This window comes from Rhineura floridana, chromosome 5 (genome assembly GCF_030035675.1).
Source record: "Rhineura floridana isolate rRhiFlo1 chromosome 5, rRhiFlo1.hap2, whole genome shotgun sequence".
NCBI lineage: Eukaryota > Metazoa > Chordata > Lepidosauria > Squamata > Rhineuridae > Rhineura > Rhineura floridana.
Window position 1 is genome coordinate 180,695,816 of NC_084484.1, and position 12,289 is coordinate 180,708,104.

The following is a 12,289-nucleotide window of genomic DNA, read 5'->3' on the forward strand; positions in this document are numbered from 1 at the left end:
ATTGTGGAAGGAGAAACCCCAAACCAATTGTTTCCAAGACTTCCAGAAGGACAGAGTTTATTCAAAGGCAAGAGAAACATACTCTGATGTACATCAGGAGAGAGAATCAGAGTCTCTCTCTTGAACCATATATAGTTATACGTGTGTCACAAAGAACCTCCTAGCTCTATCCCATACTTGAAGAGGTGCTCAGGGCATGTGTTGAGTGCATGCAATCATCACACTCCTGGGTGGTTCTTTACACGTGTCAGGTGTTACATACTCCTAACCCACTGTTTAGTTGGAAAATAACTTAAACCTCTAACAGAAAGATTTCACATATCTCCGTTGCCCACAACGTCCCTTTCCCTCCTCTGCCAGCTGGCATCACACAGAACTTCCTCATTTTCCTTTGTGAAGATGTACCTTAAGGTGTGATAGAAAGCCACTCAGCTCTTATAAGCAGATAGAAGCATACTTGATCATAGAATCCTCCTTATCAGAAAGGTCAAAGATCATTTTTCTTTCACATTATGTTACAGCTATACAGAGCTGTATAAGTATGCTTACACATGTACAGTATATGGTTGCCTCTTATATGCATGTATTGTTTTCCTGCAAATGTAGCATTAGGCATGTGATCTGCAATCTATTTATAGGCCATGCATCCTTAAAGACTCTCACCTGGAACTGATCTTTCCGTACCTCCTGCAACGTGCTTTTCCTGTTGACAGGTCCGTGTGGCCTTAAAGAGTCTCCCTTGCCACTAATCAGCTAGGAGACAATGCCCAGATCCCCACAATGTTTTAGCTCCTGTCTTCTGGACATCTCCAGGAGCACAATATTGCAACTGTGTGCCATTCCAAAGCCTTGCAAATGGTTTGGGGGACTGTGGGCGTCAACTCTTGGAATCATGCTCCTTCCTCTTCCGATACACTGCACGGTCTTTAACGTCGGCCTGGTAGGGCCGTGGGCCTGTGATTCTTTCTATGCCAAGGCCTTTCCCCAAGTTGCTGCTAAGGTAGCTATGGAGCGAATAAAGAAGGATCCTTCCGTTAATTATCCTCATCAGCTGGACTGCACATTACTCGAGGAAGACTGCCAGACCTCTAAAGCTCTAGCTGGATTCATTGGCCATGAAAAACATTTGTCAGCTTTCATAGGGCCTCTGAATCCGGGCTACTGTGACATGGCCTCTTTGCTAGGCCGGAGTTGGAATAAAGCCATATTTTCCTGGGCCTGCATAAACGACGAATTGGACAATCCAAGTTACCACTCTACTTTTATAAGGACATTGCCCTCTCCAACTGGCGTCCTCTTTGCTGTGTTGAAACATTTTAACTGGGCTCATGTTGCCATCATCTATTCCAAAGAGGACCTTTGGATGGACACGGCTAATAAACTGGCAACCACTCTGAGAAACCACGGGCTGCCTGTAGGCATTGTTACATCGACTGGGAAAGGAGACGGAAATGTGGCAGGGACTTGGGCAAAGATCCAAGCTGTTGGCAATGTTAAAGGTAAGCAAAGTGAAAATGATCCTGGGCATGGTGGAAAGAGAGATGGCCTTGTGGCTCTTCCTGGCTCTTGCTATTTTTGGATGAGATTTGATCACATGCAGGCAAATTCGAAGTTACATAGTTATCGTTGGTCGGGAGGTCTTGTGTACCAAATCCGCTTCCTCCAAAAGATCTGACTTTTTTTGCAGTAAGGACCCGATCTGCACTATCCATTTAAAGGACTTCCCCAAAAGAATCCTGGGAACTGCAGCTTATTCAGGGTGCTGAGAGTTGTTAGGAGACCCCTCTTCCCAGAGTAGTTTAATGATCAATTCCCAGAGTAGTTTAATGATCAATCCTCTTCCCAGGGAACTCTGGGAGTTGTAACTCTGTGAGGGGAAGAAGGGTCTCCTAACAACTATTAGCACTCTTAGCAAACTATAGTTTCCAGGATTATTGGGGTGGAGAGCCATGACTGTTTAAAGTGTTATGATGCTGCTTTAAATGTATAGTGCAGATGCAACCTTGGCGAGTGATGGGAAAAAAGCGCTGTAAAGTGTGAGAGAACACTTTAACCTTCCTGCAAACAAATGAGGATGAATGCCAATATTGTCTAATCTCCCTGAAAACAAATCAGGGATTGCTCTTAGAATGGAGGTCAACAATCAAGATCCAGCCCCTTGTGCATGCCTCTATCTCTCAGCCTCTGTTCCCCATTGATCTACCTCACAGGGTTGTTGTTTTGGTGGTTATCACATGTGTGCAGTGCAATCTTGTGCATGTCTCCTCAGATGTAAATCCCATAGTGTTCAATGGGGTTTAGTTCCAGGAAAGTGTGCATAGAACTACAGCCTCAAAATCTTGTGTATCTGATTTGTATGATGACTGAACAGAGGCCTCGGGATTCTATCCTCCCGTAAATGTGAACGTGTAGAATAAAAGCTATTTTGGAATCCTGCTTTATCCAAGAAATATATCTCATTCTCTGGGACCAATTTGACATGACGCCTCATGAATCATAGCATGTAGGGGCTTTCAGAACACAAGAACTGCCTGGCTGCTGAATCAAGCCAATGGCTCATCTAGTCCAGCATCCTGTTCTCACAGTGGCCAATCAGATGCCACAATGGGAAGCCTGAAAACAGGACCAGAGTGCAACAGCAGGTCTCCCCACCAGTCTTTTTCAACAGCTGGTATTCAGAAGCATATTGCCTCCAATTATGGAGGCAGAGAATAGCCATCATGGCTAGTAGCCGCTGGTACCCTTATTCTCCTTGAATTTGTCTAACCCTCTTTTAAAGACCCACATCTTCACCCTGGCCTTTGACACTTGAGAGAGATATTTTTAGGACCTTCAAATGTGAATTTGATGTTCTCATCAAAATTTTATTTTCTCCATTGCATAACAGAAAATGTTAGAAACAAGACTGTGGAATTTACTCCGACAATATGCAATGATGGTCATCAACTTGAATGGCTTGAGAAGAAGATTAGACAAATTCATGAAGGATAAGGCTGTCAATGGCTGCTAGCTATGGTGGTTCTATTCTATCTCCGCGGTTGGAGGCGTTATGCCTTTGAATAACCAGTTGATGGGAATCACAAGTAGAATGCTGTTGTGCTTGCAGACTTCCCACAGGGATCTGGTTGGCCACAGTCAGAACAGGACACGGTACTTGGTGGGCCTTTCATCAGATCTAGCAGGGCTCTCATGTTATAACAATGATAATATTGTCACCACTGTGCTGGAGAGGATGTGATTGATTGATTGATTGATTGATTGATTTGGTTTATTTATATGCCACCTTTCCACAGTGACCTGTGCCCAACGTGCCTTACAACAAGCACTCAAAATAAAAGCACTGGGGTAGGTTTACAAGACATAGCAATACAGTTTACAAGACATAGCAATACATTCCAATAAGACAAAAGTAAACAATTTAGCAAACATAAAATAAATTCAATAGTACAAAAGAAATAATCTAAACTTAAATACATAAGTACAATCCATCTCTTTGGCTTTTGTCACTTCCTGAGGACTGGTGGAGTTCCATTGTTTGAGGCAGCTCTTTTACTCTTCTTTCCTGGAAGTCATACTTGAAAGGACAGAAACATGTTGTAGACCCATCCTTTGGCAGAGCTTGGAAAAGTTACTTTTTTGAACTACAACTCCCATCAGCCCCAGCCAGCATGGTCACTGGATTGGGCTGATGGGAGTTGTAGTTCAAAAAAGTGACTTTTCCAGGCTCCTCGGCAAGGATATGTGAGCAATCATATTGCCATCCTGGGCTCCTGATTTGGCTACATTGTGTCCTTCAGCACAAATAGTGTCCTTGTGCACAAATAGGTACACGGTATCATATGTGATGGCCGTGTAACTCAATTCAAAAATTTTGGAATGATGTATTTAAAGAAATAACATTGACTAGTGCTCAAGAGGTCACTTGCACTCCACAGCTGGCATTACTAACACTTTTTTAATGATCAAAGTAAACTGCTACACAAAGAAATAATTAGCTGCTACTAGTAGCTTCCTACTGGTAGCTGCAAGACAAGCAGTCACTCAACACTGGAAATGGTTGGATGCTTTAAGTTTGGACATACAGAGACAAAAGGGCTGGATATTAGCTCTGATGGAAAAACTGACAAAACAAGAATGTGCTCTCAAAGAAAACCAAGATGAAGATGACTTTATTGAAACGTGGTTATTCTTTCTGTCCTATGCAAACACGCATAGCCAAATAATGCACCCTCCAGCGACTCATGTACAATTGTGGAGAGGAATTTTGGGTTAAGAATGAACTATATTGATGAATAACCAGAGTCATGCATTTGCTTTCTAATCTGCAAAGGAATAGGAGTCAAAGTTGTTAAAATGTAATTATAAGGGGATGAAGGAGGGAAGGGAGGTGGGGATAAGTTTTAAATACTTACCTGTTTGTAAAAATTCAAGGAAACATTTTTTTTAAAAGAGCAATGATAATCTTGGCCTGCCTTACATGGCTGTTGTAAGAGCTACAATGTCCTGCTTCCACTGCTGGGGGCAGTATGGCTCTGAATACCAGCTGCTGTGGGGAGAGTGCTGTTGTGCTCCCATGGAGGCATCTGGTAGGCCACTGTGAGAACAGGATGCTGGCCTCGGTGGGCCTTTGGCTTGATAAAGGAGGGCTCATGTTACGTTCTTAAAGTGTCTCTTTGATTTCTGCATTTCAGTTATCATTTTGTGCATGCATTCAGCTCTCATTGGAGGGGAAGACCAGGCCAGCTTGCTTACCAAAGCCCAGGAAATGGGGCTGGCAGATGGGAGATACGTCTTTGTGCCGTACGACACTCTGTTCTACAGCCTTCCATACCAAAACCATTCCTACTTCATTCTTGAAAATGACCGCGCGTTCCAGAAAGCTTATGATGCAGTGTTGACTATTACTCTACAGTCTGGGGAGAAAACCTTTTATGAAGCATTCGGAGCAGCGAAGCAAAGGGGCGAAATCACACTGGATTTGGAACCCGAACAGGTCAGCATTGTTTAGCACAGAAGCCCTTCAAACCGTTTAGCTCCACGGCCATCACTTGCCAAGGTGATGCCATTTTATCATTCCACCCTGTTCCGTAACATTGGAACCAGAGCCTGCCAAATTAGGAAACAGGATGACTTTTCTTTCCAGTTTGGTTGGTTAATTGCTGTCACATAGGGGTAGGAACAGGGAATTGTGGTTGTTGTTTTTTTAAAAAAGAAAATTGTTAGTCATCTCTTAATATAGTTCTTTAGGCTAGGAATGAGGAATCTGACCCTCCAGATGTTGTAGGACAGCAGTTCCTGTCATCATTGACCATGCTGGTTGGGGTTGATGAGAGTTGGGAATCCACAAACATCCCAAGGGTCATAGATTTTATTTATTTATATAACAAAATTGATATACTGCTTGATTTTTTTTAAAAAAAACCCCTCTAAGTGGTTTACAAAATCATTGACATCATCAAGGAAACAGTTAAAAATAAGTAATTCCCCATCTCTGCTCTTGATGTCTTCCTCCTTTCTACTAGACACAATGCCTATGTACTATCTGCACGGTTGGAGGCCATTGGCCCAATCAAGCAGGGTCTTCTTATGTTCTTAAGATTCCCCACCCATCCTAATAAATCATGGCTGCTTTCTCCAACATTCCAATGTCACATATACAACTGCGTAGGAGGCAGTACACCTCTGAATACCAGTTTATGGAAACTGCAGCAGTATAGTGGCAAATTCAGAAGTGCAGGTCCCTTCATGTTAGACATAGCTACACCCCCTCCCCCCCTTTTTGCTGCAGGGTTGAGAATGTGATCCTTGATAATGCCGTCTCCCACATTAGACATTCTTAGGAGCCAATCAGCATGAAAAGGGTGTTAACTACTGGGAAGAGTCTTCTCAGTGGCTGACTCACCCTTCTTTCACTCTGATTGGCTCCAATCAGCAGGAAAGGTCAAGGACGCATGTTAGAAGACTCTTCCCAGTGGCTAATACACTCCCCTTTCATGCTGATTGGCTCACAGGATGGTAGAGAGACTGAGTCCCTGTTCCACAAACAGTAAAGAGTCTAAGACCCCTTCAGACTCTGTATGGCTACACCCCTGTGCAGGAGGGCTGTTGCACTCATGTCATGCTTGGGGGCTTCCCATTGGAGCATCTGGTTGGCCATTGTGAGAACTGGATAGGCCCCCTTTGGCCTGACCCAGCTGTAGGGCGCTTCTTATGTTCTTACGAGCTGATATCTGCAGACATTCCTGGCAGCTGACATTTTATTTTCCCAGAATGCTTCATATGTTCTATCATTCCAGGACATTCTAGACGGGGAAAATGTTGGCTCTTCTTATTTTCTAAGTTCTAAGGATAGGTGAGAGGCTAGCAAGCTTTTGTATTTGTCCATTTGGTACTTTGGAGTTGTGAACACCTTCATGCTGGTCTGGTCCCACCTTCACTGGGTCAACAAGACCCAATCTTGTTGAAAATTCCTCAGCATTTTAGTGTGACTCCCCCCCCCAATAAAACACATTTTTGCATACCATTATGACTAATATACACATTTTTGCAAGCAATTTCTCATAATGCAATGCATTTTTGTATGCTTGTTTCACAAATATATTCATTTTGTGCATGCTTTCCCATATACATGCATTTTCTAAAGCACTGCTTGGTTGGAACACTGCATCGCAAAATTCAGATAAGTGCAAATTTCAAAGGATGGCTGTGTTTCAGTTCTCGTATTGTTTCAGAAAGTGCAAATTTGATAAATTTTGCTTTAAATGCAAATTGAATTGAATTTCTCCACCATTCCTATCCCTGAGCCAGACTGTTTTCCAGGTTTTGGAAGCATCCAAACTTCCCGCTATATTTTTCAGGTCTCTCCACTCTTTGGCACAATCTATGATGCTATTTACCTCGTCGCGAAAGCTTTAGCCAAAGCTCATCAGGATGGGGTGTCTGAGGTCTTGGGGAAAACACTGACCCAGCACATAAAAAATCTTGACTTTGCTGGATTCAGCCGCAGGATACAGGCTGATAGCAAAGGAAGACCTCTGGCCAAATATGTTATCCTAGACACGGATGGCAGCGGGAGCCACCTCTTCCCTGTCTACTTGCTGGTTACATCCTCTGGCCTGGTCCAGTCCCTGGGAAGAGCGATGCACTTTCCTGGAGGAAGCCCGCCCACAGCTGATTCCAGCTGTTGGTTCAACCCAGATGTTCTCTGCATTAGAGGTAAGGAGTGGGTCGTATTGCCTATTTCTAGTATGCTTACATTTCATCCACACTATCTTCTTCTAATCCAGCTTTTCCCAACCTTTCAGTCCCCAGATATTGCTGGGCTGCAATTCCCATAATTCCTCGTCATTGGCCATGGTGGCTGGGGCTGATGGGAGTTGTAGTACAGCAATATCTGGGGACCCAAAAGTTGGGCAAGTCTGTTCAAATCCATGGGTCACCAACCTTTTTAGTCCCATGGGCACATTTGGATAATTGAGCAAGTGCCGAGGGCACTACCCCCTCTGGTCAGTGTTGAAACAATGATCCTCCAACATCAACTTCGCTGGGCCGGCCATGTTGTTTGAATGCCTGATCACCGTCTTCCAAAGCAGCTACTTTACTCTCAACTTAAGGATGGAAAACGGAATATCCATGGACAGCAAAACAGGTTTAAAGATGTTCTCAAAACTAATCTAAAAAAATGTAACATAAGCATCGAGAACTGGGAAGCCTTGGCCCATGAGCGTCCCAATTGGAGGTCGGACATTATCAAAGGTGCTATGGACTTTGAAGAAGCACGAGTACAGGGCAAAAGGGACAAACGAGCTAAGCGGAAGGCACGTCAAGCAAATCCTCATCATGACCATCTTCCATCTGGAAACCTATGCCCTCACTGTGGGAGGCTGTGTGGATCCAGAATTGGCCTCCACAGTCACTTACAGACCCACCGTTAAAGACCTTATCTTGGAAGACAATCTTACTCAGCCACGAGTGATCGCCAATTAATGAATGACCCCCTCTGGTCACCTCTTTCCCTCCTACCCCAGATCAGCCCCCCACCCCATCTCGAGACACAGAAAGACACAACATGGTACATATACACTTTGCTTTTCCAAGGAATTTGTGTAAAAGTCTGACCTGAATACCTCTAGGAACATAGGAAGCTGCCTTATACGGAGACAGACCATTGGTCCATCCAGCTCAGTGTTGTCTGCACTGACTGGCAGCAGCTCTCCAGGATTTCAGGCAGGGGATGCTCCTGGCCCTACACGGAGATGACGGGGATTGAACTTGGGACCCTCTGCATGCAAGGCAGATGTTCTACCACTGAGCTACAGTCCTTCCACTGTAGAATCAATCTGAGTCTTGAAAAGCACATAGAGTTGAAAGAGGAACTGAGGAAGTGCATCACTCTTTCAACTTCCTCCTTCAGCTCTATGCACTTTTCAAAGCAACCACTCTGACCGCTACATGACCGAGGGGGCAGTGAGAGGGTTGGCTCTAGAGGTGTTGAGGATGCAAGGGGAAGATGTTAAGGGCACCATTGCGCCAATGGGTGCTGGACTGGTGAGCTTTGTTCTAATCTTTTCAACAAGCTATTCTTGAGATCTCCACTACCACTGGCTGAGATTCCGTGGGTGGCTACAAGCGTCAGGGGCTTTTTAGTGGCGGCCTCACATCTAAGGAATGCCCTTCCCACCGAAAGGCACCTGGTGCTTATGCTAATGTCCTTTTGACACCAGGCAAACCCCTTTTTGTTCTCCCAGGCTTTTTAAAGCTGAACCTTTTAACATCTGCTGCTTTAAAATGTTCTATTTTAATTATCTGTCCCTGTATTTATTCATGTTTAAGAACATAAGAACAGCCCTGCTGGGGATGGGTGGGCTAGGAGAGGGCCTCCTCTGTAGCAGCCCCTAAGCTGTGGGACCCCCTCCCCACTGAGGTGCATTTGGCAACTTCACTGTACAACTTTTGGCAAATGTTGAAGCAATGCCTTTTTACCCAGCCCTTCGACACCTAAGATGTATATTTTTAGGACCCACCCTGTTTTCTGTGATGTTATTTAGGTTGTTTTTAACTGTATTAATTATGCATTTTGAAATGGTTGTAACCCGCCCTGGGACCTCTGGTTGAAGGGCGGGTGATTCATCCTAATCCTAATCCTGATGATGATAATGATGATGCCAGTGGCACATCTTGTCCAGCACCTCAAACAGATTTTCCTGGAAAGTTTAATGATGCTTTGATATTTGCTATTGTTGCTTTAGATTTTATTTCAGTAGGTCTACTCTGAGTATAACTTAGTTGCGTATCACCTTCTCCATTTACAACACGGTGGGGAACCTTTTTCACCCAAGGGCCACATTCCCTCCTGGGCAATCTCCTGGGAGCCACATGCCTGTGGTGGGTGGGGGCAGAGGTAAAGGTGTCTGGAGCAATTAATGTCTATTACATTTATGTTGATTTGCTTATTTAAAAAGCCTTTCTAAACCTCTGAATTTATTGAAGACCTTCCTCTTTCAACAAGCCTTTTAAGTGGAGACCTTACCCCAGTCTGCGTCTGTGTTGGAACTGCTTTTTAACGTGTTCTTGAACTTTCTTTTTTAAAATGCTTTTAATCTTAGAAGGTGTTTTCATAGCTTTTTTAAAGTAACGTTTTTGAAGATGTTTGGTTTTAATGTGTTTTAAAGTTTGTTTGTATGATGTTTTAATTTTTTTAGTGCTTTTGTTTGCCGCCCTGGACTCCTGCTGGGAGGAAAGACGGGATATAATAATAATAATAATAATATCAATTTAAAAATGCAGCCTAAAACTAATATAACAGTATAAAATTGTATAAAAGCAAGTAAAACAGGGATTCATGGGATTTATACATATAAATCAGGGTCCATCTTATGGGTCAGGGAAAGCCTGGGTAAAAAGGTGAATCTTTGCAAAATATCTACAGCAACAGATGGCTGCTGTTTCGCGAAATTTTACCTCTCTTTAGAAAGCTTGTTCCTATGCACATTCACACACTCCTCTCCAGCCCACATCCAGACCAGCAGGAGGCTCACAAAGTCATCCCAGCCAGGCAAAAACACTCAGGGAGGGCCTGGCTCAGGGCTAATGAGGCTTGGGGAGAACCCCGGGGGCCACATTTAGTTCCCCGGAGCTCAAGGTCCTTCACCCCTAGTTTACAAGAAAGCAAACTGGTGTATTTGAGCCGTGCAGAAAGGCTTAAAGGCTGTGAAGCTTTTTGCTCAGTGCTGTTTTGTATTAGCGCTTTCTGACAATTAGGAGAGCTCCTGGGGAATACTCAGCTTATCTCAGCGAGAAAAGACCAGAGCCACTTAACAGAATTTCGGTTGTATCCAGAGATAAATGTGGCAGCCTCCACTGGGAGTATGGCGGATTGTTCTTCCTTCAAGATTTACTGGGTTCTCTGGGGGAAATGAATGACTTTTCAAGCATTTTGTTTAGAGGTAACTTTTGGGGCAAAAGTCAACATCTTAATAATGTTGGAAACCTCCAAGGAGAGGAGCTGTAGAGCACTTGCATGCCAAGGGGCCCAGCTATGGTCCTTGACATTGCTAGGTCAAAGGACACCAAGGAGCTCATGTTGGGAAGAGAGGCCTTTGCCTGGGACCTCGGAGAGATGCTGCTTGCCAGTATAGACAATACCTGCAAACTTTCACATTTAGGATTTCTTTCAGCAACACTGAGCATGGATACTGCTGAATTAACAGCACAGTCCAAACCCAAGGTCTACCAGGATGAGAGAGTTTGGATTTGGTGGTCTTCGGCTTTCCTGGCTGAGCTGGTCCTATGCTGGCATAAGTCCCTAGCCCTGGTTTAGCTGGTGAACTTCAGCTGTTGAAACTTCTGCTGGTGGAAGTTCCCAAAAAGGGGTGTTCTGGGGACCTGGCAGGGGCAGGATGGGGGTGGGATGGGGCAAGGAGAGACTTACACCTATTTCAAACCCCTTTCCCCTGGGTCACATGCCCTAGCAACCTGGCAGAACTTAGCTGGCAAAAAGGGCGGTGTGAGTCAAATTCTTCCAAATTCCTCCCGAACAGAGCTTGGAATAGGGGTAATATACACTGGAGTAAATTATGCTGGTGTAATTTACACCGTGTTTCTATAGTTAGGATTGTTTTGTAAGGGTTTGTTGGGGAGGGGTGGGAGAATCAAGGAGCAAGTTATTATTTTTTGCTTTGAATGTCATCAACAAGACTTCAAGATTTGGGGCACAACGCAGCCCAGTTGAAGCACCTGCTAGTCCTATTTATTTCAGTGAGTGAGAATGAAATGGAAGCTTAATTTACTCATTTAAAAAAATAATGGGACTTAAGAGATCTTCCCTTTGGCTGATTTGGGCCCTGACTTCCACATGCCCCCTTTCAGATTTCAAACTGAGATTTGGAAATTTCCAGCAATCTGAAATGCAGTGCAATTTGTTTTCATATGTCAAGTTTGGGCTGCTTTTTAATTCACCTCTCCATAAAATTGTAAATGAAATCTGAAATTGGCCCCAGCCTTGTGTTGATGTCAGTCCCGCTGCCTGCCTAAGGGTGGTTTCCAGACTGTCACTATTTTGGGGTGAGATTCAATAACATACTGGCAAATTCAGGCTATGCAATTAAAGCTGATTTTGAGCTCTTGTGAGCCAGAAAACTCTCTTCCCCAAAAGATTGGACTTTTTGAAATAAGAAAAGCAACAGGAAAATGTACTGGAAAGTGCTGGATAATGCTTGCTTGATGCAACATTGATCACCCCCACACCATACATTTAAAGCACATGGCTTCCCCAAGGAATCCTGGAACTATAGTTTACCCTTCACAACGCTACAATTCCCAACACCCCAGGATTGTTTGGGGGAAGCCATGTGCTTTAAACGTGCATTAAATGTGCTTTAAATGTATGGTATCTCCCAACAAACAAATCAGGATGAATGCTCATTAAATAGCTGACATCATCTAACCTCTCTGCAAACAAATCAGGCTGAATGCTCAATAAACTGGCTGTCTATTTTTATTTATATATTATCAAACCCTTTTAACACTGCTCTTTAGTCAAAAAGGCTCCCAGAACAGCATACAAAGATCAGTAGTCTGATAATCCCTGCCTTTAGGTTTAAAAACTAAAAAGCCATGACGCACAAGGAAAAACGGATGGGGAGGGAAGAGGAAAAAACAAGCTCCTTAAAAGTTACAGCTCTCGTAATGACCACCTGGGATAGAAACAGTGTTCTTAGCCCAGCCTTTACCAATCTTTTGTCCTCTTTCCTTGACTAGCTCTGGAGCCTCCCACTGTGGTCTTGGTCTT

The 12,289-nt window shown here is 43.9% G+C and overlaps 1 protein-coding gene across 1 annotated transcript in view; it reads left to right on the plus strand.

Moving 5' to 3' along the window:
• The first annotated feature begins 763 nt into the window (after positions 1–763).
• Positions 764–12,289, plus strand: part of GUCY2F (guanylate cyclase 2F, retinal) — an 83,523-nt gene continuing 71,997 nt past the window's right edge. Inside the window, exons 1-4 of the mRNA XM_061629734.1 lie at positions 764–1,499; positions 4,692–4,993; positions 6,858–7,229; positions 7,828–7,885. Coding sequence (XP_061485718.1) covers positions 764–1,499; positions 4,692–4,993; positions 6,858–7,229; positions 7,828–7,885 — 1,468 coding nt within the window. The remainder of the gene's footprint in view (positions 1,500–4,691; positions 4,994–6,857; positions 7,230–7,827; positions 7,886–12,289) is intronic.